A 27,489-nucleotide genomic window follows, 5' to 3' on the forward strand; every position below is an offset into this window, starting at 1 on the left:
CCCTTTCTTCCCTCCCTGAATCCCCTCCTGCTATGTCTCACAAGTCACAGATGGGGGTCGGGAGTGCTGGGCAGAGCTAATGCTGTTCACACCTGACATTCCAGCCGTGCTTTCTGGTAAGGCGGAGTAACCAGGCATGGCTGTAATGGCCTTTTTTCTTCTCCCTAACTTGGAGAACTGAAAACAACTGTAGAACCCCCAACACCAAAATTAATTGAGCACATAGAGTTATACAGCATGGAAACAGGCCCTTCGGCCCATCATGTTCGTGCTGGCCATCAATTCTCATTCCATTTTCCAGCCCTTGGCCCGTAGCCCTGTATGCGATGGCGCTTCAAATGCTCATCTAAAAACTTCTTAAATGGCGTGAGGGTTCCTGCCTCTACTACCCCCTCAGACTTGTGATTATGTCACATCTTTCATGTTGTCTCCATATCCCGAAACTCTTTACAGCAGTTTATTTGAGCTGTAGCCGTTGTTAGCCAGGCAAATGTGACACTCATGTTGGACAGTTCTGTCTCAGTCAGAGATAAATGATCTATTTTGTTTTTTTTTTTACCCTGAGCTGACCATCTGATCCCAGATCTTCTGTTCCAAGTCCACCTACTTCCAGCCTCTGTAATATCACCTCTCATTGGCCTTACTTCAGTCTGTGCTGAAACCCTCATCCATGTTTTTGTTGCCGACAGAGAACGAGAGGGCACAGATTTAAAGTAATTGGCAACAGAAGCAAAAGCGACGTAAGAATAATTTTTTTTTGCAGCGAGTGATTAAAAGTCTGGAATGCTCTGCCTGGAAGTGTGGTGGAGGCAGGTCCAATCAAAGCATGCAAAAGGGAATTAGACTGTTAACTGAAAAGGAAGAAAGTGCAGGGATACAGAGAGAAGGCGGGGGGAATGATACTTGGTGGGTTGCTCATTCGGAGAGAAGTGGAAGCGATGAGCTGAATGGCCTCCTTTTGTGCTTTAAGTACTCTGATTTAGATAAAAGCAAAATCCTGCGGATGCTGGAAATCTGAAATAAAAACAAAAGGCTGTAAAAACTCAGCAGGCCTAACAGCATCTGTGGAGAGAAAGACAGAGTGAACGTTTCGCGTCTGTATGACTTCTTCAGAGCTAAAGAGAAGTAAAAATGTGATGAAGTTTATATTATTTAACGGGGGTGGAGCAGGTGAAGTTGGATAGAAGGCCAGCGATAGGTGGAGACAAAGGAGAGATTGACAAAGATGTCATGCACAAAAGGACAAAGAGGTGTTAATGGTAGTGGCACTGACTTAAGGAGGTGCTGATGATGACATTAAGGTCAGAAAGCAGAATGTAATAGCAGGTCAAAGGTAAGCACTCTGGAAAGAACAACATGAACAAGTGACAGATGGCCCTTGTGGGGGTGGGGGTCAAGGGACGGTGGTGGGGGAGAAAGATCGAAATAGGATAAAAGATAGGGATAAAACAATGAATAAAATACATGGATAAAAATTAAAAAGTTAAAATGAATATTGATAAAAGGGATTAAAAAAGGGGGTGAGGATGGAGGAGAGAGTACATGGTCTGAAATTGTTGAACTCAGTGTTTAAGTCCAGAAGGCTGTAAAGTGCCTAATCGGAAGATGAGGTTATGTTCCTCCAGTTCGCATTGAGCTTCACTGGAATGTTGCAGCAGGCCAAGTGCGGGCATGAGAGCAGGGTGGAGTGTTGAAATGGCAAGTGACAGGAAGATCTGGGTTATGCTTGTGGACAGACCGAAGGTGTTCTGCAAAGCAGTCACCCATTCTGTGTTTGGTCTCTCCAATGTAGAGGAAACCGCATTGGGAGCAGCGAATGCAGTAGGCCTAATTGAGGGAAGTGCAAGTGAAGCCCTGCTTCACCTGAAAGGAGTGTTTGGGCCCTTGGATGGTGAGGAGGTAAAGGTGCAGGTGTTACACCTTCTGCGGTTGCATGGGAAGGTGCCGTGGGAGGGGGATGGGGTGTTGGGGGTGAGGGAGGAATGGACCAGGGTGTCCCGGAGGGAATGGTCCCTACGGAATGCTGATGGGGGTGAGGGGAAGATGTGTTTGGTGGTGGCATCATGCTGGAAAGGGGGAGGATGATCCTTTGAATCCAGAGGCTGGTGGGGTGATAAGTGAGGACAAGGGGAATCCTGTCGTGGTTCTGGGAGGGAGAGGAAGGTGTGAGGGCGGATGAGATGGAGATGGGTCGGACACAATTGAGGGCCCTGTCAACCACTGTGGGTGGGAAACCTCGGTGAAGGAAGACTTGTCAGAAGCGCTGTTTTGGAAAGTGGCATCATCGAAACAGATGCGACGGAGGCGAAGGAATTGAGAGAATGGGCTGGAGTCCTTACAGGAAGCGGGATGTGAGGGGCTGTAGCTGAGGTAGCTGTGGGAGTTGGTGGGCTTGTAATGAAAATCTGAGATTCAGGCATGACTATTCCACTGCCCCCTTAGTGTCTCATCCTCCGTAAACTTGAGCTCATCCAAAACTCTGTTGCTTGTGTCCTGACTTGCACTAAGTCCCGTTCACCCATCACCCCCATGCTCACTGACTATTAGCTCTTGTCCAGTAAGGCCTTGATTTCAAATTTTCATTCATTTCAAATCTCACTGGCTGGGGGAAAACCTCCAGCACTACATCCCTCCAGGAATTCTCCTTGCAATGCTGGTGTCTTATGCACCCTGATTTCCTTTGCCTTTCTGGCATTCCCTTTCTTTTAAGATGCGCTGTTATTTTTTTGACCAAGCTTTTGGTCATCTGTATGAATATTTGTCATATTCTGTCTGATAAAACCTGTGTGAAGCATCTTGGGACGTGTTGCTATGTTAAAGCTGCTCTCCATGGTTTAACAAAAATGTTTTTTTTAATCTATCAAAATTCTTTATTCCCAGAAGGGTTTTAAATTTTGTTAAAACATGACTTGAGTGAGCTGATTTCAAACATTGGAACCAGAAACTGCTAACACAGTGTTTGCTGCGGGTGATTTGATTTTATTGTTCTGTTTAATTGTTATTTCTATAACTTGCAATAAGTAATGGATGATGTAGTGCCCTGATTCATGGTTATAATACACAAAGGGGGTATGATGATGTCATAAACAGCAAGGGCGAAGCTGAGGCAATGTGTTAGTTATCGCAAACCGAGGATATGTTACTCTGCATGATATATAAACCTGTTAAACTGTCCTAAGTTATCAGGGAAACATGATTTTGTATCATGTGATTAGGACTAAAATAATATGGAACACAATAGTTTCTATACACGTTCAGTTCATTTCAAAAGCCCATCCCATTCCATATATTCATGTCTCCAGGATGAGCAAAAAATTAAAGATTTATCTTCAGTTAGTTTTAATTCACCAAAAAGGATTCTGAAATGGACAAATGCCCAGTGAGCAGTGCTGTTCCCACCAAGTGTTCGTTGCTAAAAGTGATGTTCCCTAATTCTGTCACTCTTCCAAAAGTTTGTACCATTCTTTAATAAAGCTTCTATAATTTAATACTTGAAATGTATTTTCTAGTGCCTGGGTTTAGCTGTTGTAAATTGAGAGTTCAGTAGTCCTGAACAAAGAAGTGACCATGAAGTCTTGAAAGCTAGCTAAGGTATTTGGCCAGGACGCTTTGCAATGTTGTCTGATGTTTGTACCATACAATCAACAATTATGATGATTACTCAAAGCATCAAATATTCAGTACATTTTTCACTTTACAACATAGTTTTGATGGGATGAGCAAGTGTTTTTGGATGAGTTATGCATACTTTTTAAATACTGACTGAGAATATTACTATATCCCATTGGCCCTTGTTACAAACAATGTAAAAAATGATAATGACTTCTTGATTTTGCAGGCTGCAGAAACTGCCCAGCTTGAAGAGCATTTGGAGGGTTGGGGAGAAGTGATGCTTGCTGCAGATCGTATCTTGCGCTGGGAGAAACCCTGGTTTCCTGTTATAATGATGCTTGTGGTGTCAGTGGTATTTTTGTAAGTATTAAAGAACATGTTGATTTTACATAGCGCCTCTAACATGGCAAACCATCCCAAAGAGCTTTACATGGGCGCAATGAGGTAAAAATGGACACTCACCCAACGAAAGAGATATTGGCAGAGATGGCCAAAAGTTTCTATTTTAAGAAATAGAGAGATTTGAGAGTCAGAGGGGATTCAAGTCTGGGGCCTAGAATTCTGAAGGTGTGGCTGATCATGGGCAGCAGGGGCTGAGGAGCCATTAGTTTGCAGAATGTTTGACCATTCTGTGGAAGTAAAATTTCACCTATTGAAGTGTCCTGCATGCCAATGTACTGTAGTTATGGAATTCCTGTTCATTAGCCTGTTGGAACTAGTCCCAGTGTAAACCTTGCAGTAACACTACACATACCTACCCAATTGATTTAATTATCATGACTGAGAAAAAGCAGAAAATATGAAGCCAAAGTTCTTATTACTCCTGTGTTGTGTGAAGTATGGTGCTATAAGTTGCTAGAGTTTTGTTTCAAATGAGTTTTCCACGGTTCAAATTTAAGCTTAAATGTACTTTGGCAATTACCCAGATTTTAAATAGAAACCTCTTTTGGCCAATTTTAGTAATGTTAGATTTGGTCAGTGGCGGGCAGTTCATTAAAAATGAGTAGCGTCTACAGTTGTAAGAAGAACCTCTCAAAGGTGCCTTTAATTGGTGAAAACAGATTGTATGTCAACTACAGATTACTGTACTTCTTCCTGTACTGCTCAAGCATGATTAGTGAGCCATCAAATTATCTGCATTTTGATTCTGTAGTCAGTCATCTCTTCTTGTGACTATTGCAGGGTAAAATTAGATGGTGTAAGATTTGTTTACATGTTTATGATGACCGCATTCTCTGCTGGTTTCTCAGTTGTGTTCATGATGTGTTGATGGGAGCAGATGTCTGCAGTTAGTAACCAGCTTTACATGGTAATATTAGAACACCGTTCAAATTTCGCAGTTTCCTTTCCATGGAAAGGATGGGGGATACCCTAGGAATGAGACAGCAGCTATTTTGCCCTTTAACATCTTTAATTATGATATTGTTAAGTTAAATACAACAGATGAATAATGTCTGAGTTGAATAATCCTGGAAAATAACGGCACACTAACAACACCTGTCATCGTTAATGTGAAAATTGGTCTGCAAACTCAGGGTTGAGATACAATGTGAATCCTCAGAACTTGCTCATCAATTTATGTTAGTGTTCTATTTGCTTTGCGTAGATGCATCTCGCTCGGAGCCTCCATGTTATTTTGAAGAACTTGCTGGATTTTGTACATTGATTTTCAAGTAAACTCTCGGCAGAAAGTTAGGATTGGTGATTCAAAGTGCAAGTACCTGTTGTTACTGCAATACCCAATGAACCTGTCTAGCAAATGAGAATTGAATGTAAGGAATACCGTATTGAGTTACTTGGGATGGTGGGGCCTTGTGTGGCCCATGGATCCACTATCTCGGATGTAAACCAAAATATAGTGTGCAGTGCACAAGCTTATGAAGATTTAAGATCTAGCTTTTGTATTTATCCTTCTGTTTATGTAACATCTCACAAATTGAATAACTTTTGAAGAGCTGTGACTAATGTAGGCAAACATGGGTCAGCCATTCATGGGAATACATGAGAAAAGACTTATGGCCATGGAACCATAGAAAAGTTACAGCACAGAAGGAGGCCATTCGGCCCCTTCTTGTCCACGCCAGCCCGAGGACACCCAGGTGCCCTTTCTAATCCCACCTTCCTGCACCCGGCCCACAGCCCTGCAGCTTACAGCACTTAAGGTGCAGATCCAGGTACTTCTTAAGAGTTTAGAGTTTCTGCCTCTACCACCAACTTGGGCAGCGAATTCCAGATACCCATTACCCTCTGCGTAAAAATGTTCTTCTTCATGTCCCCCCCTACACCTTCTGCCACATATCTTGAATCTATGTCCCTGGTTCTAGAATTCTCCAGCAAGGGAAACAGTTTTATCCTGTCCACTCTATCTATTCCCCTCATAATTTTGTACACCTCAATCAAGTCACCTCAGCCATATTTGTTCTAAGGAAAATAACCCCAACCCATCCAATCTCTCCTCGTAGCTACACTTTTCTAACCCTGGCAACATTCTTGTAAACCTCCTCTGCACTCTCTCCAGAGCTATTACATCCTGTATTGTGATGACCAGAACTGCACACAATACTCCAGTTGTGGCCTCGCCAGTGTTTTATACAATTCCAACATTATATCCTTACTTTTATATTCTATACCTCTGCCAATGAAGGAGAGCATTCCATATGCCTTCTTTACAACCTTTGAACTGCTGCCTTCAGGGACCTGTGTACTTGTACGTCAAGATCTCTCACTTCATCTACCCCTCTTAGTATATTCCCATTTATTGTGTAATCCCTGTAACAATTTGACCTCCCTAAATATATGACCTCACACTTCTCTATGTTAAAATCCATCTGCCACTTTACCGCCCACTCCCACCAACCCATCTATATCGTTTTGGAGATTATGGCTATCCTCTACACTATCCACTACTCGGCCAATCTTTGTGTCATCTGCAAATTTCCCAATTGTGCCCCCCACGTTCACGTCCAAATCGTTGATAAATAACACAAACAGCAAGGGTCCCAACACCGAGCCCTGTGGAACACCACTTGAGACAACTTTCCATTCGCAAGGGCATCCATCGACCATTACCCTTTGTTTCCTGTTACAAAGCCAACCTTTTGTCCAGTTTGCCACATTACCCTGAATCCCATGGGCTTTTACTTTCCTGACCAATCTGCCATGTGGGACCTTGTCAAATGCCTTGCTGAAATCCATGTACACAACATCCACTGCACTACCTTCATCAACCCTTCTCACTTCCTCAAAGAATTCAATCAAATTTGTGAGGCAAGACCTTCCTTTAACAAATCCATGCTGACCATCCATGACTAGTCCATGCCTTTCCACATGACAGTTAATCCTATCTCTCAGGATTGATTCTACTAATTTGCTCACCATCGATGTAAGACTAACTGGCCTATAATTGTTTGGCATTTCCTTTGATCCCTTTTTAAACAATGGAACTACGTTTGCATTTCTCCAATCCTCCGGTACCTCTCCTGTATCTGGTGAAGATTGGAAAATCATCCTCAGAGCATCTGCTATCTCCTCCCTGACTTCCTTCAGCCTCGGAAACGATCCATCTGGCCCTGGTGACTTATCAACTTTCAAGGATTTCAACCCTTCGAGTACTTCCTCTCTCTTTATGACTATCCCGTCCAATATCTCGCAGTGCTCTTTCTGGACTACTATATCTACATCCTCCCTTTCCTTTGTAAACACGGAGACAAAATATTCATTCAAAACCCTTCCCACAGCCTCTTAATCTACACACAAGTTTCCATCTTCATCTCTGATAGGTCCCACTTTTTCCTTAGCTAACTTTTTAGCATTAATGTATTGATAAAACATCTTTGGGTTATCTTTAACTTTACTTACTAATCTTTTTTCATGCCCTCTCTTTGATTTCTTTATTTCCTTTTTTACTTCGTCCCTGTACTTCCTATATTCGTCTAGACTATCTGCAGTGCTTAGTTCTTTGTGCCTGTCGTACACTTTCTTTTTCTGTTTGATCTCCTGTGTTCCTTTAGACAACCGGCGGGTCTGGATTTGGCAGTACCACTCTTATTTTTGTAGGGGACATGTCTACTTTGTACAATTAGGATCTCACTTTTTAGTGCTTCCCACTGGTTTTCCAGTGTTTTATCCTCCAGCAGTGCTGTCTAATCCACCTCAGCCAAGTCCCTTCTCATTTCTGCAAAATTTGCCTTCCCCCAATTCAAGACTTTTACTCCTGCCTTATCTCTGTCCTTTTCCACGGTAATGCTAAATCTAACTGAATTGTGATCACTCTCCCCGATATGGTCCCCAACTGTTACTTCACCCACTTGCCTTTCTTCATTCCCCAAGACTAGGTCTAGAATTGCATCTCCTCTCGTTGGGTTTGTCACTAATTGGTTGAAAAAAGTTTCCTGGATAAACTGCATGAATTTGTCTCCCTTATATTTGAATCCCAGTTGATATTAGGATAGTTGAAGTCTCCTACTATTATTGCTCTCTTGTTCCTACAAGCAAAAATCTGTCTACATATTTGTTCTTCTATCTCCCTTTCACTATTGGGTGTCTGTAGTATACTCCCAGTAATGTGACTGCCCCTTTTTTATTTCTGAGTTCAATCCATAAAGCCTCGTTTGTTGACCCATTTATTATATCATCCCTTCTCACAACTGGAATTGATTCTTTAACCATTAGTGCTACCCCCGCACCTTTTTTTGTCTCCTACTCTATCATGTCTGAAGACTCTATAACCAGGGATATTAAGCTGCCAGTTTTGTCCCTCCTTTAGCTAGGTCTCCGTTTTAGCAATGACATCCTGCTGCCATATGTCTACCTGTGCTCTTAACTCATCTACCTTGTTTGTAATACTCCTTGCATTGAAATATAAACAGTATAACCCTGTCAATTTCCCTTGCTGGACACTTTTTAAACTTCGCTTCTCCTGTAACTCCATGTCTATCACAACGTCCCTAGCTAATGTTCTACCTCCAATTTGGAAAAAGCACTGGAAATTCCTCTCCAGCTCCCACAGCAATCAAACAAGGCTTTGGGAGATCACAGGAGCCCCATAATGTGGTCACAACAATAGGAATGTCCTCTTCTCAATAACTTCTCTTTTTAAAGGACTGTAGCAAATCCATACCCACTTTGTGTTTGTGTATTCTGTTACTTTCTGACATTTAATGTAATTTTTTTTGTCAACCCTGGTTTCTTTCTCAGATTCACTTTAAACACCTGTAACCTGCCATTGTAAATGAGCATTGAAATTCTGAGTGCTTGAGTAATGATGGAAACACAAAAGTACATCAAGTACCATCAATAAATTCTTCACTATGCGCTGCTGATAACTGAATTATCACATCATCTACACCATCTGACCCCTCTCTGTCACCAGGTTGAATTAGAAGATACAAAATAAACAAATAAACGTTACATAATTTTTTAAATGTGGTTTGTCATCACAGGCTAATCTACTGGCTGGATCCTTCAGTTCTGACTGGGGTTTCGTGTGCTATTATGATGATCTGTTTGGCAGATTACCTTGTTCCAACTATTGCTTCCAGGATGTTTGGATCCAATAAATGGTGAGAAGCTAATTTAAAACTTGAAGTAAACTGTGATGCTTCGATTAGTCTGAACTCTGGTGTTGGTGTAGTGATCTCTTCCTCACCTCTAGGGCCAAATTTGAATTCAGTACAGAATGATGGAAACTCCCTGTCTTGAGATGAACCTTCTCTATCCTTACGCTGGGGAGAATTTCTACAGGCAGCAGTGCTTCACGGTGGCACCTAAGTCACCATTCTTCAGCAGCATCATGGTCCAGCCTGACACTGTCTGTCCTCGATAAATGGCCACATGTACTTCTCAGCAGGATTATTGGATATTAGTCTTGAGTGGGAGCTGGAGCTAATTTCTTTTAAAGTTTTATCAGAAAACAGGATATTCAACAATGAATGAATGGTTCTGGCGTACACATTTTCTATATAAAATGTTCTGAACCTTCCTTTGCTTAGAAAAGAGAATACTTTGGTTTTTTTAACCACACCACGTTTTGTGTCATGGGATACTGAGGTGATTGTACTATCTCTACCAACTTCATACCCAGGATTAGTTCAATCAGCACAGACTAAGAATTCATCGATATTTATGATGTGGTCATGTTTGTAACTGTGGGCAGGAAATGCAACAGCTGTAATTTTACTGTAATGCAGTCACAGATTCACCTTAACCCTAATGTCAATTAGCGATTGAGAAACCCGAGACCTGGATAAAAGAAGGGGGATATTCATTAATAGACCATTAAGACAACATGTGGATGTTTACCAAGTTTTTTTTATAATGACATTGGTAAGCAAATTATTTTTCTGTATACTGGAATTTGCCATTAAACTGACCTTACCCATCACTTGCTATATCCGGACTGCTTTTTGATTTTGTAACCACCTAAACTTAGAGGTGGCTTTTTAAACATGTTAATGTGGAAATTGTCATGTCAATATTTGTGTAGTGCTGAAATGCTTAGCTACCTTGTTCGGATCAACAGGACTACAGAGCAGCAACAGCGTTTTCATGAAATCTGCAGCAACCTGGTAAAGACCCAACGCAGGATTGTGGGCTGGTGGTGGCGCCTTTTTGCCCTGAAGGAGGAGAAACCCAAAATGGTAAAGTATCAACCCTCATGCGAATGAATTGTACTTGGTTGAAAAAGTTGGTTTAATCCCTGTTTTGCATGCATGTGATCATTTACTGTTAAAGGAGGTATAGAGTGGTCTGCCTTGTAAATCACGGATGTGATCCCAATGAATTACTGAGTTTACCCATGAAAATAGTTTGTTTTACCAATGCTCAGAGACCCTTTTTCACGTAACTGTGTATAAATTATATTTTGTATAGGAAGCTTGAATTCAGTGATCAATGACTAGGATTTAAACTGGATATAAACTGTACAGCTACAAAAGCCCCTCTTTTTGTTAAAATAATGAAATCCTTAATTACGAGCCTTTGACTTGACCTATTTTGTTTTCCCTATGGGTGGCAACCTGCCATACTTGGTCTTCTCGGATTAGGAATTTAGCAGAATCAGAATAAAACCTGGCTTAATGTGCTGTAGAGATCGTCACGACTCACTGGGGATAGTGCACTGTGATATCACTGGGGATAGTGCGCTGTGATATCACGGGATAGTGCACTGTAATATCACTGGGGACAGTGCGCTGTGATATCACTGAGGACAGTGCGCTGTGATATCACTGGGGACAGTGCGCTGTGATATCACTGGGGATAGTGCGCTGTGATATCACTGGGGACAGTGCGCTGTGATATCACTGGGGATAGTGCGCTGTGATATCACTGGGGATAGTGCGCTGTGATATCACTGGGGATAGTGCGCTGTGATATCACTGGGGATAGTGCGCTGTGATATCACTGGGGATAGTGCGCTGTAATATCACTGGGGATAGTGCGCTGTGATATCACTGGGGATAGTGCGCTGTAATATCACTGGGGATAGTGCGCTGTGATATCACTGGGGATAGTGCGCTGTGATATCACTGGGGATAGTGCGCTGTGATATCACTGGGGATAGTGCGCTGTAATATCACTGGGGATAGTGCGCTGTAATATCACTGGGGATAGTGTACTGTGATATCACTGGGGATAGTGTACTGTGATATCACTGGGGATAGTGTACTGTAATATCACTGGGGATAGTGCACTGTAATATCACTGGGGATAGTGCACTGTATCACTGGGGATAGTGCGCTGTGATATCACTGGGGATAGTGCGCTGTGATATCACTGGGGATAGTGCGCTGTGATATCACTGGGGACAGTGCGCTGTGATGTCACTGGGGACAGTGCGCTGTGATGTCACTGGGGACAGTGCGCTGTGATGTCACTGGGGACAGTGCGCTGTGATGTCACTGGGGACAGTGCGCTGTGATGTCACTGGGGACAGTGCGCTGTGATGTCACTGGGGACAGTGCGCTGTGATGTCACTGGGGACAGTGCGCTGTGATGTCACTGGGGACAGTGCGCTGTGATGTCACTGGGGACAGTGCGCTGTGATGTCACTGGGGACAGTGCGCTGTGATATCAGCCCCACTGCTCCCCGAGCCACAACAAATGTGAAAAGTTTGATCAAACCACCAGATTGTTTAATTTAAGTTAACAGAATACGAGCACCAGGTTTGTAAACTTAATAAATAAATAACTGTTTATTGAACAAATTGTTTTTAACCAGTGGCAAAAGAAAGAAATATGAACTGCTAATTTCTAACTCCATAACCTAAACTCTACCCCTTCTTAAATCCCTGTACACACACAATAGACACACAAAAACAAGTATTTTAAGGGTGGGATAAAACAGTTCAGTACCAATTCCAGAGTATAGGATTCAATGGATTGACTTTGATTGATTCTTCCAAATTCCTTTCAGTTCTTTGTTGATGACATGAGGTAGTTTTCCCAGCACTTTCAGTCTTCAGTTCATTGGTTGAACACTGGCTTTTCAATGTCTCTAATAGTGATTTCACCCCTTTGCCTCTTGACGGATTTTTCAGAGAGAGAGCAGGTTATAGAGATATGAAGGTAAAAAAACAGCTAATTATTATTGTACTAATACTGGAATCTTACACAGGAGTAAGAGGTTTTAGGTCTTTTCCCTTTTCAGGCTAGGAGCTTGTCTCTGCTGCACTGCTGTCACACAAACCCTGGTCACCTGGTCAGGAGCCACTTAAAGTGCTTTTGCCAGGCAGTTCCCTGTTAGACTGGACTCCTCCTCGGCACCATCCTGTCTTTCATGGCACACTCTTCTAGGACATTGTATATACTCCTCACACTATTCCAGTGGATATGTCTTTCAAATTATCGCCATTGTAATTTTATTCCAAAGTCCAACAGAAATCTTTACACAATGCGCTGTTGAATGCTTTTTCCCAAATAATCTGTTTGTCTGACTAGATGCTACTATTGCCCAGGGTCACTGCAGTTGCCATGAGAATTTTTATTTTTTCTGCCTGTAAGCCAACAATTGAGGAACATGACCTGTTTCTGTTGTAGAGGAATTTCACCAGTTATGTAATTAGTGGAAGTTAATTTCTACATTCTTTGCTCTAGTATTTCATGACTGTGGTTAGCTTTCTCTCCGTGGTGGCTTGGATTGGGCAACAGGTTCACAACCTCTTCCTCACTTACTTGATTGGTAAGTTATCAATTGAGTTTACATTTTGCCATTCATATCATTAAGTTTCGAATCTGGGAAGTCAGCAGAGATAATTATGGGCCATTGGTATACCTTGGTCTAGTGGTATACCTTGGTCTAGTGGCATAACTTGTGCATGTTTTCCTTATCCAAAACAGGTTGAATTTTGTAATATTGCATTGCACTCTTGAAGTGGATGTTGTGCCATCTTGGATTGACCAGCTGCTTGGCTGCTCAATCCAATGCAATATTTAAATATTAATAAAGATCCTGTGTTCTGTCGGGGTCCTTTTGAGAAATTTGTCAGCGTGTGTTCCTGGAAGGTCACTTCCTTAACTAGCCCAGCAAATCCTGCACTATCTGTAAGTGACTTTCATAAGCGATATTTAAAGCAGTTTCTCATCTAAGGTGAGACTCTGGTTAGTCATTTTTGGCTTAATGCAGTCTGAGAGGAATGATAGCTGTGAGTTGGGAGGCTTGCCTTAGCTATCCTATTAAGCTCATTAAATACTTCCCTATATTGTAATCATGTCCTGAAGGATAATACATTTGTCACTGATCTGCTCTGCCCATTTGTGCCTTGCAAGGGAGATGGTTAAATTCTCTTGTTGGAGTTGCAAATAGTGCTGAACACTGTGCAATCATCAGCAAAGATCCCCAATTCTGACCTAATGACTGAGGGAAGGTCATCGATGAAGGAGCTGAAGATGTTCGGGCCTAGAACACTACCCTGAGAAACTGCTGCAGTGATTTCTTTGTGCCTGCCATTAGCCACAATCCTAACTTCATGGCCTAAGTGTCAGCAGCAATCTGCAATATTGAGCAGCTAACCTTTTCCATAAGCAATGTATTTATTTTAATTAGGGCTTTAAATACATAACATCCGTGTGATGGGTGGCACAATCTCAGACCAACATCCATTTCAGGCCTGAAAATGTAAACCAGTTTCTGCCTGCAGGTTCCTTTAGGGATTTAAGAATAGATTTTTTTTGTGACGGGGGCTTGTATTTCTATTTGTCTAACCTAATAAAATGTGCTTTTTTGCTCACTTCCTCTCTTTTTTTTGTCTCCTCTAACCACATCAATGTAACTTGTTGAATCAAAAATGAAGACATTTCTTACCATCTAGATCTGTGCAGTTATTTGGTTCCTTTCCTTTCATGACATAAAATTATCTCTCGTTATTTTCAGTGAGCTTCATCCTCTTGCTGCCTGGTCTGAATCGGCATCGATTAATCACGAAATATGTGGGCATGGCAAAACGGGAAATTAACAAACTACTGAAGCAGAAGGAGAAGAAAAATGACTAATAAAACTGGATTTGTCAGCATTAAAAATGATCTGATTACTGATGACCTTATTGGTAGTCGCCTTGTTGAATCAAAAAAAGTATAAAGCTCCTAGTGTGTGCTCGGCTATAATGTCTGAATGTGGAGGGTGAAGAGAAGACACTATGTATGTAGCAAATGGGCATGATATTTCAAAATATTAATTAGGTTTTGTTCCTCATTATTTCAAGGCTGGCAATGTTTTCAGATCAGGAATTGCTGTTTAGTTTTAAAGACCTGCTCTCAACTAATATTTTCCCTCATTGTCTGTGTTTGTGATGTGTTTTGAAGTAATTTTTCGAAAGCCATGACTGCACTGAAAGTTTAATGATAAAACTATTCTGTTACATGGAATTAATGAATTGCTTGATATCTGTGCAATCACCTGCATTCTTGCTAGAGCATTTGCATGTATGTGGAAACCAGTTGTCAGTGTCAGAAACAGTATATCCAATATGACTACTGTGTAATTGTATGTTTGAAGTCACATGTAAATAGGACTGTCTTTCACCCTGTATAGATGTTTTTGTGTATATTTGTGGTGAATGTACATTTTAGTTGTGTTCTAATTGTATCCTCTGGAGAGTTCTCTCCCTAAATAAAGCACCAAATACGTGGCTTACACATGGAGTGAACTTAAATCAGCCTTAATTCATCTTTCATCCGCTTAGTGTGAATAATGACCTAAAACTACCGTAGTCCATGGGTTCAGAATGGCAAGTAACATTCGCACCACACAAGTGTCAGACAATGACCATCTCCAACAAGAGAGAATCCAACCATTGCCCCTTGATGTTCAATGGTATTACCATCACTGAATGCCCCACTATCAACACCCTGGGAGTTACCATTGACCAGAAACTGAACTAGCCATATAAATACTGTGGCTACAAGAGAAGGTTAGAGTTTAGGAATTGTTTGCCAAGTAACTCACCTCCAGACTCTATCCACCACCAACGCACAATAGCAGCAGTGTGTGTACCAACTACAAGATGCATTGCAGGAATTCACCAAGACTCCTTAGCACCTTTCAAACCCACAACCACTACCACCTAGAAGGACAAAGGCAGCAGATAGATGGGAACACCACCAGCTGGAGGTTCCCCTCCAGGCCACTCACCATCCTGACTTGGAAATATATCGCCGTTCCTTCGCTATCGCTAGGTCAAAATCCTGGAACTCCCTCCCTAACAGCACTGTGGGTGTACCTACACCACATGGACTGCAGTGGTTCAAGAAGGCAGCTCACCACCACCTCGAGTTCAACTAGGGATGGGCAATAAATGCTGGCCCAGCCAGTGACACCCACATCCTGTAAATGAATTTTTAAAAAATTACTCAGCGTGTTTAACTCCTTTAATGCACATCTCATTCCTGTGCAAAGTTGTCATTAGTTCCTTCTTTTGAGCTTCTATCTCATTTGCATTTCAATTAAATAAGAGAAAGCCCACCTGCTTTCACGCCATGTGCTGAAGAATTTTGCCTTTAAAAATGTGTGAAGAAAGGAATTTCTTTTTTTGATGCCTGTTACTCCACATTATTCCATTCAGCAGTATCCTGTTCTCCTTTTGTTCTGCTTTTACTGATGCACCATCATGTACTTTTGTTGAGGAAGGTGAGACCCAACAGGATTTCTAAAGGGAACTCTCTTGTTTTGAAAGTGTAGAGACATCTTTCAATGTATATTCTTTAGCCCTACTGATATTGCATAGGTGACTGTCCAGGGCCTTCATTTTCCTGCATTTAGTTGACCAATATGTTTGCCCAAGATTACCCTTTAAAAATGTAATTAATTCACAGGTTTAACATCTTTGCCATCCCTGGCTCCTTGCCTAATTTTTGTTTAATTCACTCATGGGATATGGGCATTGCTGGCTGGACCAGTATTTATTGCCCATCTCTAATTTCCCTTGAGAACTGAGCAGCTTTCTCAGCCATTTCTGACAGCATTTAAGAATCAATCACATTGCTGTAGGTCTGGAGCCACATGTAGGCCAGATCAGGTAAGGATGGCAGATTTCCTTCTCTAAAGGGCATTAGTGAACCAGGTGGGTTTTTACAACAATTGACAATGGTTTCATGGTCATCATTAGACTTTTAATTCCAGATTTTGGATTCAAATTTCACCATCTGCTGTAGCAGGATTTGAACCTGGGTTGCCAGAGCATTACCCTGGGTCTCTGGATTAACTAGTCCAGTGGCAATACCACTACGCCACCACCGCCCCCAAATTCTGTAATCTTAATAAAGGAGCTTTGAATTCTGATTGGCTCGTTCCTGTTTCTGAAAAAAAATGATAGTTGCCTTTTTTTTGTGAGATTTAAAGCTGTAATCTTTGAAATGAGGCCGGTGTAAGTTATTCAGCTACTTCTGTTACGATTAAAAGCTACATATTAAAACTTAATGTTAGAAGTTACATTGTGTATTGTGTTGGGAAAAGATAGCTAAAATGTTATATTACTCATATTCTAGTACCATTTAATACAGTTGGGAGTTAAGCCTCAAACAAGGTCTAATATAATGTTCTGCCACTTAATGTTTATTTTCATCTCAATTCATTATCAACAATTCTAATGTGTCCCTGTATTTAAAGACACTTTTAAGATTGCATGTTTTTTTTAAATTGAGGAGCAGACTTGTCTGGATGGCTTTTGTACTAGAACTATATAATGAACAAATAGCCTAACCTGCTAACTATTTTCCAGCATTGCTCTTATTTCAGATTTCCAGCATCTGCAGTATTTAGCTTTGGTTGCGTTGAACAAATACTACATTGCAATTTGAATAGTGGTGCCATGATTCATTAATTGCAGGTTTCAGTGGAATAAATCACAGAATTGTTAACAGTGCCGGAGGAGGTCGTTCAGGCTGTCATGTCCGCACCACCTCTCCAAATGAGCAATTCATCCAGTGCTATGCCCGCCTTTTCCCTGTAACCCTGCACATTCTTTTCAGTTAACGGTCTAATTCCCTTTTGCATGCTTTGATTGGACCTTCCTCCACCACACACTCAGGCAGAGGATTCCAGACTTTAATCACTTGCTGCAAAAAAGAAGTTTTTCCTTACATCACTTTTGCTTCTGTTGCCAAATACTTTAAATCTGCGCCCCCTCGTTCAACAAATGGCAACAAAAACATGGATGAGGGTTTCAGCACAGACTGAAGTAAGGCCAGTGAGAGGTGATATTACAGAGGCTGGAAGTAGGTGGACTTGGAACAGAAGATCTGGGATCAGATGGTCAGCTCAGGGTAAAAAACAAATTCATCGACATTGCACAGACCTTTTTGCACCATTAAAGTTTACTTGGCAGTGAAAATATGAATACGTTTCAACGTTTCCACCAGGAATTCTTTTTTTAAAATTTGTTCATGGGATGTGGGTGTCGCTGGCTAGGTGAGCATTTATTGTCCATCCCCAATTGCCCTCATTCAGAGGGCATTTAAGAGCCAACCACATTGCTGTGGGTCTGGAGTCAAGTGTAGGCCAGCAGATTTCCTTCCCTAAAGGGGCATTAGTGAACCAGGTGAGTTTTTAATGACAATCGGCAACGGCTTCATGGTCATTATCAGTCTTTTAATTCCAGATTAATATTGATTTCAAATTCCACCATCTGCCATGGCGGGATTTAAATCCAGGTCCCCAGAGCATTACCCTGGGTCTCTGAAATACTAGTCTAGTGACTATACCACTATGCCATCACCTTCCCCTTAAATATGAAATATAATTGGGTTCTGAAATGATAGTTGCATAAATATCCATTATAGATTGAGGTTAAAGCACCAGTCGGTACCTGCAGCTAATGTAAAAATGAAATAGATTCAAAATACAAACAGCTAATTGACAGTTTCAGCAGTGCATGTTTGGGCTACACTATATGACATGGGATGTTTTCTGTTATAAAAGTTGCTGCTTCAAAAAGACAGAGGTAAAGGGGATTGTGGGCTCATTAAAGACAGATGGAGGTGAGACTATAAGAAAATGGCAGACTTGTTAATGAGTACTTGGTATCAGTTTCACAGAGAAAATACTGGCAGTACATGTAAACCTAAAAGGGGAGGTGGATTTATTAAAATTCTTAAATGGTAACAAAAAAAATGAGTAAAGATACATAAATTTTGAGGATATGATTTTTAATTCCATTCAATGAAAACAAAAAGGAGGAAATTGCAGATAGGTTAGTTGTAATTTAGTGATCTGACCAACTGGATGACAGTGAAGATGCATTGGAGGAGGATGGTGTGATGAAACAAGCATGAGGAGGAATACACATTGCGTTTGAAACAAAACATGAACTGATAGCTCAAATAGAAATAAATAAATACGATCTGACACATGGTACAAGATGACATAGATTGGGACCTGAATATTGAAGGGTACATGACATTTAGGAAGGACAGGCAGTTAGGAAAAGGTGGAGGGGTAGCTCTGTTAATTAATGATGGTATTAGCACATTAGAGGTGGATGACCTAAGTTCAGGAAAGCAGAACATAGAAGCGGTTTGCGTTGAGATGAGAAATGATAAAAAGGCAAGAAGACATTTGTGGGAGTAGTGTACAGGGCCCCTATTTGTAACCACACAGTAGGACAGAGTATAAAAGAAGAGATAATGGCAGCTTGTCAGAAAGGTACAGCAATAATGTGAGATTTTAATCTACATATAGACTGGAAAAATCAGATGGGCAAAGGTAGCGTAGACGAGTTCATAGAACGTTTTCAGGATAGTTTCTTAAAGCAGCACTTTCTGAGCCAACCAGAGAGCAGGCTATACTAGACCTGGTATTGAGCAATGAGATAGAATTAATTGATAACCTCCTAGTGAAGGCACCTCTAGGTAGCAGTGAACATAATATGATTGAAATTTACATTCATTTTGAGGGAGAAACGAGTGTGTCTCAGGCTAGTATTTTAAACTTAAATAATGGAAATTATAAGGGCATGAAAGCGGAGCTAGCTAAAGTGAACTGGCAAATGAAGTTAATGGATGTGTCAAGTTGGGCGGCAGACATTTAAAGGGATATTTCAAATTATGCAGAAATTCCAATGAGAAAGAAAAGTTCTAAGGGGAGGCCCCACCACCCATGATTAACTAAAAAAGTTAAAAACAGTATCAAACTTAAAGAAAATGCACATAAGTGTGCAGACAGATGGCAGGTCAGAAGATTGGAAAGAATATAAAGAACAGCAAAGAATGACAAAAAGATTAATAAGGAAGGAAAATTAGAGTACGAGAGAAATCTAGCTAGTAATATAAAGATAGTAAGAGTTTCTATAAATACTTAATTAAGAAAAGAGTTAACAAAGTGAGTGTTGGTCCTATTGAGAGTGTGTCTGGGGGATTGATAATGGAAAGTAGGGAGATGGCAGATGAATTAAACAAGTATTTTGTTCCGGCTTTCACTACAGAGGGCACAAGTAACATCCCAGAAATATCTGTAAACCAGGAAATGGAAGGGAGGGAGGAACTTGGGAAAATTACAATCACCAGGGAAGTGGTATTGAGCAAATTGTTGGGGCTGCGGGCTGACAAATCCCCAGGTCCAGATGGACTTCACCCTAAGGTCTTAAATGAAGTGGCTAGTGAGATAGTTGATGTATTGATGTATTGTAGCTAGATTTCCAGAAGGCATTTGATTAAGTGCCACATCAAAGGTTATTGCGGAAAATAAAAGCTTATGGTGTAGGGGGTAGCATATGGGCATGGATAGAAGATTTGGTAACTAACAGGAAGCAGAGAGTTGGAGTAAATAGATATTTTCCTGATTGGCAGGATGTGACGAGTGGTGTGCCACAGGGATCAGTGCTGGGACCTCAAATTTAGCAATTTACGTAAATGACTTGAATGAAGGGACCAAAGGAATGGTGGTTAAATTTGCTAATGACACAAAGATAGGTAGGAAAGTAAATTGTGAAGAGGACATAAGGAAGCTACAAAAGGACATAAACAGGTTAAGTGAGTAGCAAAAGATCTGGCAAATGGTGTATAATGTGGGCAAATGTGAAATTGTCCATTTTGGCAGGAAGAATAAAAATGTTTATTATCTAAGTGGCAAGAGATTGCAGAGCTCTTGAGATTCAGAGGGATCTGGGTGTCCTAGTGCATGAAACACAAAAGTCTAGTACGCAGGTGCAGCACGTAATTAAGAAAGCTAATAGAATGTTATAGTTTATTGTGAGGGGAATTGATTACAAAAGTAGGGAGGTTATGCTTCAGTTGTACAGGGCACTGGCGAGACCACATCTGGAGTACTGTGTACAGTACTGGTCTCTTTATTTAAGATGTATATGCGTTAGAAGCAGTTCAGAGGAGGCTTACCAGACTAATACCAGGAATGGGCAGGTTGTCTTATGAGGAATAGTTGGACAGGTTAGGCTTGTATCCACTGGAGTTTAGAAAAGTAAGAGGTGACTTGATTGAAACCTTTAAGATTCTGAAGGGTCTTGACAGGGTATATTGCAAGTGTCTCGAATAAGGGGTCGCTCATTTAAGACAGAGATGAGAATTTTTTTCTCTCAGAGGATTGTGAACCTTTGGAACTCTCTTCCTGAAAAGGCAATGGAAGCAGAGTCTTTGAATATTTTTAAGGCAGAGCTAGATAGATTCTTGATTAACAAGGGGGTGAAAGGTTATCAGGGGTAGGCAGGAATGTGGGGTAGAGGTTACAATCAGATCAGCCATGATTTTATTGAATGGTGGAGCAGGCTCAAGGGGTCGAGCAGCCTCTTGCTCCTAATTCGTGTGTTTATATGTATGTTCATATGTTACCATTGGTACAGACATGTAGGAGGTCATTTGTGACTTTGATAAAAGCTATTTAGGTACTGTGGTAAAGGAAGAAACTTGATTGGAGGAATTCAAACATTGAGTTTCAGGGAAAATGAGCACACTTGAGAATTTTGGAGAGTTATTAGGAAAGGGCATCAAGGGATATGGAGCAAAGTCAGGTAAATACAGCTGAGTGATTGATCAACCATGATGTAATAGAATAGCTCAACAGATTTGAGTGGCCTGCTAGATTCCTGAATGTCATAGACATCATTAACTTTAACTTTTTCAGATTGTTACCAGTAGAGATGGTTATGATTTAAATATGTTTATAGAATTATCATATAATTTGGTTTAAAGTGATTATGGAATGAGAGCAGAAAATATCTAAGGTAAAATTGTTCCACTGGAGAACAGCTTTTTCAGTGATTTAAGGAGTCTAGCACAGGTAGATTGGAAGAGGTAATTGCAGGGTAAATCATTAATAGAGGGTATTCTGGAAAGAGATTAGACAGCCTTTGGAAGGGAAAAGGTAGAGTGTCTAAAACTAATGTGCTCTGGATGACAAAGCTAATAAAAGTTACAACAGAACAGGACTTCTGACAGATGTCATGAGTAAGATTCAAATAACCAGGAAGGTTGTAGCAAGGGCAGGAATGAATAGGAAAAGTTAATATGGGCGGCAAAGATAGTGTTGGGAAAAAAATTAGAAAGCGAAGTGTTAGGAGGCTTGCTACCAAAAAAAATGGGTTAATTAAGGACCCATATGAAGGTAGAGGACATGGAAAAATATTAAATTGGTACTTTGCATCTGTCTTTAATGATATGAGCATTACACTTGAGTGGAGGGAAGCTATGGACAGGATAATGGAATTATCTCAATGCATATATTGACCAGTGAAGGTAGGCTTGCAGTAGACAGCAATAGAGAATCCATTCTTGGTTTATCAATTAGCACATCAAGGAAAGAAAGTGAGTTAGACTTCCATCTCAAAAGTGAATTTGAGCACGAGATGGAACATACTAAGACATGTAAGGAAATCCTTATACACAGCTGCAGGTTCAAAGATCACAAATGAATCATCCACATTTTGAAAATATGCACAGGGTGGGAGGTTAGGGCTCATTCCATCAAAAGCGTGTTTTTCGTGGAAACCGATAAAAACGTTAAAGAGCGCTGGACTAGAGAGGGTCCCATGGTTACACCAAATATTTGGGCATACATAGTGGCATTAAAACTGAACTCAACTGTGCAGGTTGCTAAGTGCATAAGTTCAGCCAGGTATGTAGGCTGTACTTCCCAGCAATTGGCTGATCCAACCAATCAGCATGTTCCTTCAGTTGTCCCTAGTAGGCAGAGTACTGACTGTACTGAACCAGCCAGTAACGTCGCTTATTTACGCTTGCTAGAAGTGACAAACATTCATACGCAGGGGCCCATTCTCTGCAAACAAAACAAATATATTCAACCCTTATACCTTTTATATGACCCGGGAGCTTTGGGAGCCTACAGTTCCGCGTTGCTTTCTCCATGGCAATGCTTCAGCCAATCAATCGACACTTTTTCTCCTGTGATATAAATTGTTGTAAAGATAAAAACGAAAGAGATAAAAACAGAAGAACTGCGGATGCTGGAAATCCAGAACAAAAACAGAATTACCTGGAAAAACTCAGCAGGTCTGGCAGCATCGGCGGAGAAGAAAAGAGTTGACGTTTCGAGTCCTCATGACCCTTCGACAGAACTTGAGTGAATCCAAGAAAGGGGTGAAATATAAGCTGGTTTAAGGTGTGTGTGTGTGGGGGGGGGAGGGGGGGTGGGGTTTGGGTGGGGGGAGAGAAGTGGAGGGGGGTGGTGTGGCTGTAGGGACAAACAAGCAGTAATACAAGCAGATCATCAAAAGATGTCACAGACAACAAAACAAAAGAACACATAGGTGTTAAAGTTGGTGATATTATCTAAACGAATGTGCTAATTAAGAATGGATGGTAGGGCGCTCAAGGTATAGCTCTAGTGGGGGTGGGGGGAGCATAAAATATTTAAAAATAATGGAAATAGGTGGGAAAAGAAAAATCTATATAACTTATTGGAAATAACAAAAGGAAGGGGGAAGAAACAGAAAGGGGGTGGGGATGGGGGAGGGAGCTCAAGACCTAAAGTTGTTGAATTCAATATTCAGTCCGGAAGGCTGTAAAGTGCCTCGTCGGAAAATGAGGTGTTGTTCCTCCAGTTTGCGTTGGGCTTCACTGGAACAATGCAGCAAGCCAAGGACAGACATGTGGGCAAGAGTGCAGGGTGGAGTGTTAAAATGGCAAGCGACAGGGAGGTTTGGGTCATTCTTGCGGACAGACCGCAGGTGTTCTGCAAAGCGGTCGCCCAGTTTACGTTTGGTCTCTCCAATGTAGAGGAGACCACATTGGGAGCAACGAATGCAGTAGACTAAGTTGGGGGAAATGCAAGTGAAATGCTGCTTCACTTGAAAGGAGTGTTTGGGCCCTTGGACAGTGAGGAGCGAGGAAGTGAAGGGGCAGGTGTTACATGTTTTGCGTGGGCATGGGGTGGTGCCATAGGAGGGGGTTGAGGAGTAGGGGTGATGGAGGAGTGGACCAGGGTGTCCCGGAGGGAATGATCCCTACGGAATGCCGATAGGGGGGGTGAATGAAAAAAGTGTTTGGTGGTGGCATCATGGAGTTGTCGGAAATGGCGGAGGATGATCCTTTGAATGCAGAGGCTGGTGGGATGATAAGTGAGGACAAGGGGGACCCTATCATGTTTCTGGGAGGGAGGAGAAGGCGTGAGGGCGGATGCGCGGGAGATGGGCCGGACACGGTTGAGGGCCCTGTCAACGACCGTGGGTGGAAAACCTCGGTTAAGGAAGAAGGAGGACGTGTCAGAGGAACTGTTTTTGAAGGTAGCATCATCAGAACAGATGCGACGGTGGCGAAGGAACTGAGAGAATGGGATAGAGTCCTTACAGGAAGCGAGGTGTGAGGAGCTGTAATCGAGGTAACTGTGGGAGTCGGTAGGTTTGTAATGGATATTGGTGGACAGTCTATCACCAGAGATTGAGACAGAGAGGTCAAGGAAGGGAAGGGAAGTGTCAGAGATGGACCACGTGAAAATGATGGAGGGGTGGAGATTGGAAGCAAAATTAATAAATTTTCCCAAGTCCCGACAAGAGCATGAAGCAGCACTGAAGTAATCATCGATGTACCGGGAAACATATAAATTGTTGTGTTCATTTGAAATTTGGCATTCTTGCAATTGTCTTGATGAGTGAAAGACGAAAAGCTTCAGCAACTTGTCTCTCTTTTCAGCAATGTAAAAGAAGGCTTAGCTGAAATAAATAGTGAAAAAATATTATCAGAGGGGAAAAGGAAAGTAAGAAGCTTTGAGTGGTGAAAGACAGATGAAGAATTGGCTGCCTGTAGCAACTTTGATGACTGTAAAATGTACTAAAGTCCTTTGAAATACATGAAGTACTTTTGAAGTGGAATTGTAGTCAGTATTAAAATCAAAATAAAAGGTAATTTCTTTCATGTGTCAAAACAAAAGAATGTTTCATTCGATGTGACACAGCAAAAGGGAGTATATATATTAGTTGCATATATAAAGACTAGATACAAACTTTTTTCATGTGTCATGTCGAGAGATTTACTCTTTAATTTCAAGCATTACGAGAACATAAAAATATTTTATTTCATGCGTCAATACTAATGATAAAATATTCTGTGATGTCAAGAAAATGGATAATTTTGTTTTATGCCTTAAAGGAATGAATACATGTAAGATTCTAAAAGGATTTAATTTTATTTGATTTCATAAGTAATCAAGATCTTGAGCAATGCACTTTGTTAATTATCATTTGTTTTAATATCCTTTCTTATTCTTCCATACCTATGGTAACTTGTTAAAAAAATATATTCTTGATTTTGGTACACATAAAAAAATTAATTCCACACATGATTGGGAAACATTAGAGGGAGCCTCTGTGGTGTGAGATTTTGATAAGAGTAAATGGGGAAAAAGTATATTCCCTCTGGTGAGTGTGTCACTAATCAGAGGTCATGGTTTCTGAGTCATCGGAAAGAGATCTACAGGGAAGATGAGGAACAATCTTTTTACACAGAGTTGTTTGGATTTGGAAAACTTTATCTGAAAAGGTGGGAGCTGACTACGTAAATAATTTGTACAGGGAATTGTACAAGTGCTTGAGGGAGAAAAAAGCAAGGACGTGGAACTAAGCACTAAGGTTCTTTCAAGGACAGACACAATGGGTAGAATGCCCACCTATGCTATAAGTTTATATGATTCTGTCAGTCCTTGACTGAATACTGTCTTGTTGCACACTGCATTTTATGTAATAGTTCCAAATCTTTTTTAATGATCAGTTAAGTTTGAGACTCATGAAAACTTGTAACTCTGTAACTGAAGCCTAAAGACTACTTCCAAAACAGAATTCTGAGGGAACTCAAGCCATTCCTTAAAATCTCTTTGACTAAACTTTTTTTCACCAGCCCTAATATCTTCTTATGTGGCTCAGTGTCAAATTTATTTGATACTCACTCCTTGGGGCATTTTATCATGTTAGAAACCAGTATACAAATTGAAAGGATTAAGGATGGATTGAAGCAGCGGCAAGGATTGATAAACTTTTGCAAATGTAATTTCAAGGTCATAGTAAAACCAGCAAAGGAGCTTGTTTGGTCTATCCTGTCTGCACTGACTCGTTGTCACTCTAACTAAATACGGTCATACTGTAAGGTTTAAATCATCAAAGGGATAAGGTGTAAGCAGGCATTTTGAAATGGAAATGGACTAGCTAACATTTGCATTTTTAGATAAGTTGAGAGGCTGTTTGAATTTCAAAGGGGAATTAGAAGCTGACAAGAAAAATGTTTGCATCTTGCATGAGTTCATAGGTAGATAAATAGTGGGGATTTCATAATTTATTGACCCAAAAGCAAAGACAAGATGGAAACATGAAAGATGTTTATATTCTGGAAAAAGTAACTTCCAGAAGAAAGGTCTAAACAATAGGGTTCAAAAATCAAAGGGGGAGAAAATATATTTAAAGAAAGATGGAAAGCTGTATGGGGAGTGGCCATGTGAGATTGTGAAGGACTGTGAAACAGATCTGTGAAAAAGCAGCCTCTAGCCACTCCAGAGAAGCAAAGTTTTGTTAAAAGCATTGGAATTCCATTGTCGAGTGAGAGGGAGAGAGAAGCTGTGAAACACCTCCCTTATAGCAACAGTTGATGCTTGTGGTAATATTGTTGGATGTTTTATAAATTAAGAATCTATTTGGACTGTTGCCTTAAAGGTGTGTGTAGTTGGGAGTCTAGTTAAGTAGAAATCTTTTGGGAACTTTTATAAGACTAAGTTTAAATGTGTAACTGTAATCTTGTGTGTTTAACTCTTTCTTTTCTTTTTGTTAATAAATGTTTTAGTTAACCTTTACAATCTCCAACGGTGGTAGTGGACTCTTTACTTCTAACTTCAGTGCACAAACCTTCTTGTAATAAATACAAATTGCTCAGCTTTTAGCCTGTATAACCTACGTAGTAATCTCTAGTCCTTTTCTACCTGCCCCACTATAATGTCCTTGCAGTCATCTCTCAGCTTTCACTTGGTGCTTTAGGGAACTCAGCAGAATTTTTTTTTAACCCAGAGAGTGGTTAAAATGTGGAACTTATTACCACATGGTTTAATTGAAATGAAAAGCAGTGATGTATTTAAGGGAAAGCTAGGCAAATACATGAAAGAATAAGAAGTAGGATATGCTGATCAGGTTAGATAAATTATGGTGGGAGGCAGCATGTGTGCAGTGTAAATTGTGGGACAGTTGGGTCAAATGACCTGTTTAATGCTGTACATTCTGTGTAATGCAGGTTGTTATTGCTGTATTAGAGGACTTGTGATTACAAACGCCTTTCACACAAATAACTATTTTCTACAACTGGGACTCTGTCGATTATTTTTCACCCAGCCTTAAAATTTGCTAATTTCAAAATTATGCAAATTGAACATTTACATTGAACCAATCCAACATCATGTATGTGCCAATTTAGGAAGCACATTAAAGTTACTCAGGGATATTAGTACGTTTGCATTGCTTTACACAGTCAATTTATAGACTCCCAGTACAGTGCATTGTATCTCACTTAATTGGTGATAACAGGGCTGTGCTTCCAACATTATTACACACATATATATACAGAAGAATCCTTCTGATCACTTTAACTATTGTTTCCGGTTATAAATTAATCAAGAAAATTTCCAATTTGAGCTTGATCTGTTCATTGTTATAAAATCTGAAAAGTTGTGTAATTTGAAGAAAATCTAATACTGTAACTGATCACAAAATTGTATTGATAACTGTAAACAGGGATTTATCTGGTGTACTATCAGTACAGAAACAAACGATCATAAAAGCATCCATGTTGCCTTGAATACAGTTGAAGCCAGTTTCCTGATTTCCTTTTGTAGTTTGTTGGCTGAACTTTAGGCCGTTCCTCACCTACAGATAAGAAGGAATAAATTTAATGAGGAAAATTAAGCCAGACCTTATATATGCATCAAAAACTCATTAATAAGAGTTTGAAGTA

At 40.7% G+C, this 27,489-nt stretch overlaps 1 protein-coding gene across 3 annotated transcripts in view; it reads left to right on the plus strand.

Annotated features, from left to right (window-relative positions):
* Positions 1 to 14,740, plus strand: part of arl6ip1 (ADP-ribosylation factor-like 6 interacting protein 1) — a 32,079-nt gene extending 17,339 nt beyond the window's left edge. Inside the window, exons 2-7 of one of the 3 annotated variants that reach the window (XM_041207226.1) lie at positions 566 to 740; positions 3,839 to 3,972; positions 9,054 to 9,173; positions 10,133 to 10,250; positions 12,706 to 12,790; positions 13,982 to 14,740. In XM_041207226.1, coding sequence (XP_041063160.1) covers positions 3,890 to 3,972; positions 9,054 to 9,173; positions 10,133 to 10,250; positions 12,706 to 12,790; positions 13,982 to 14,100 — 525 coding nt within the window. In that variant the 5' untranslated portion in view covers positions 566 to 740; positions 3,839 to 3,889 and the 3' untranslated portion in view covers positions 14,101 to 14,740. The remainder of the gene's footprint in view (positions 1 to 565; positions 741 to 3,838; positions 3,973 to 9,053; positions 9,174 to 10,132; positions 10,251 to 12,705; positions 12,791 to 13,981) is intronic. The other 2 variants (XM_041207224.1, XM_041207225.1) reach the window with 2 other exon arrangements.
* The last annotated feature ends 12,749 nt before the right edge of the window (positions 14,741 to 27,489 follow it).

The sequence above is a fragment of the Carcharodon carcharias genome, chromosome 15 (assembly GCF_017639515.1).
Source record: "Carcharodon carcharias isolate sCarCar2 chromosome 15, sCarCar2.pri, whole genome shotgun sequence".
Lineage (NCBI taxonomy): Eukaryota > Metazoa > Chordata > Chondrichthyes > Lamniformes > Lamnidae > Carcharodon > Carcharodon carcharias.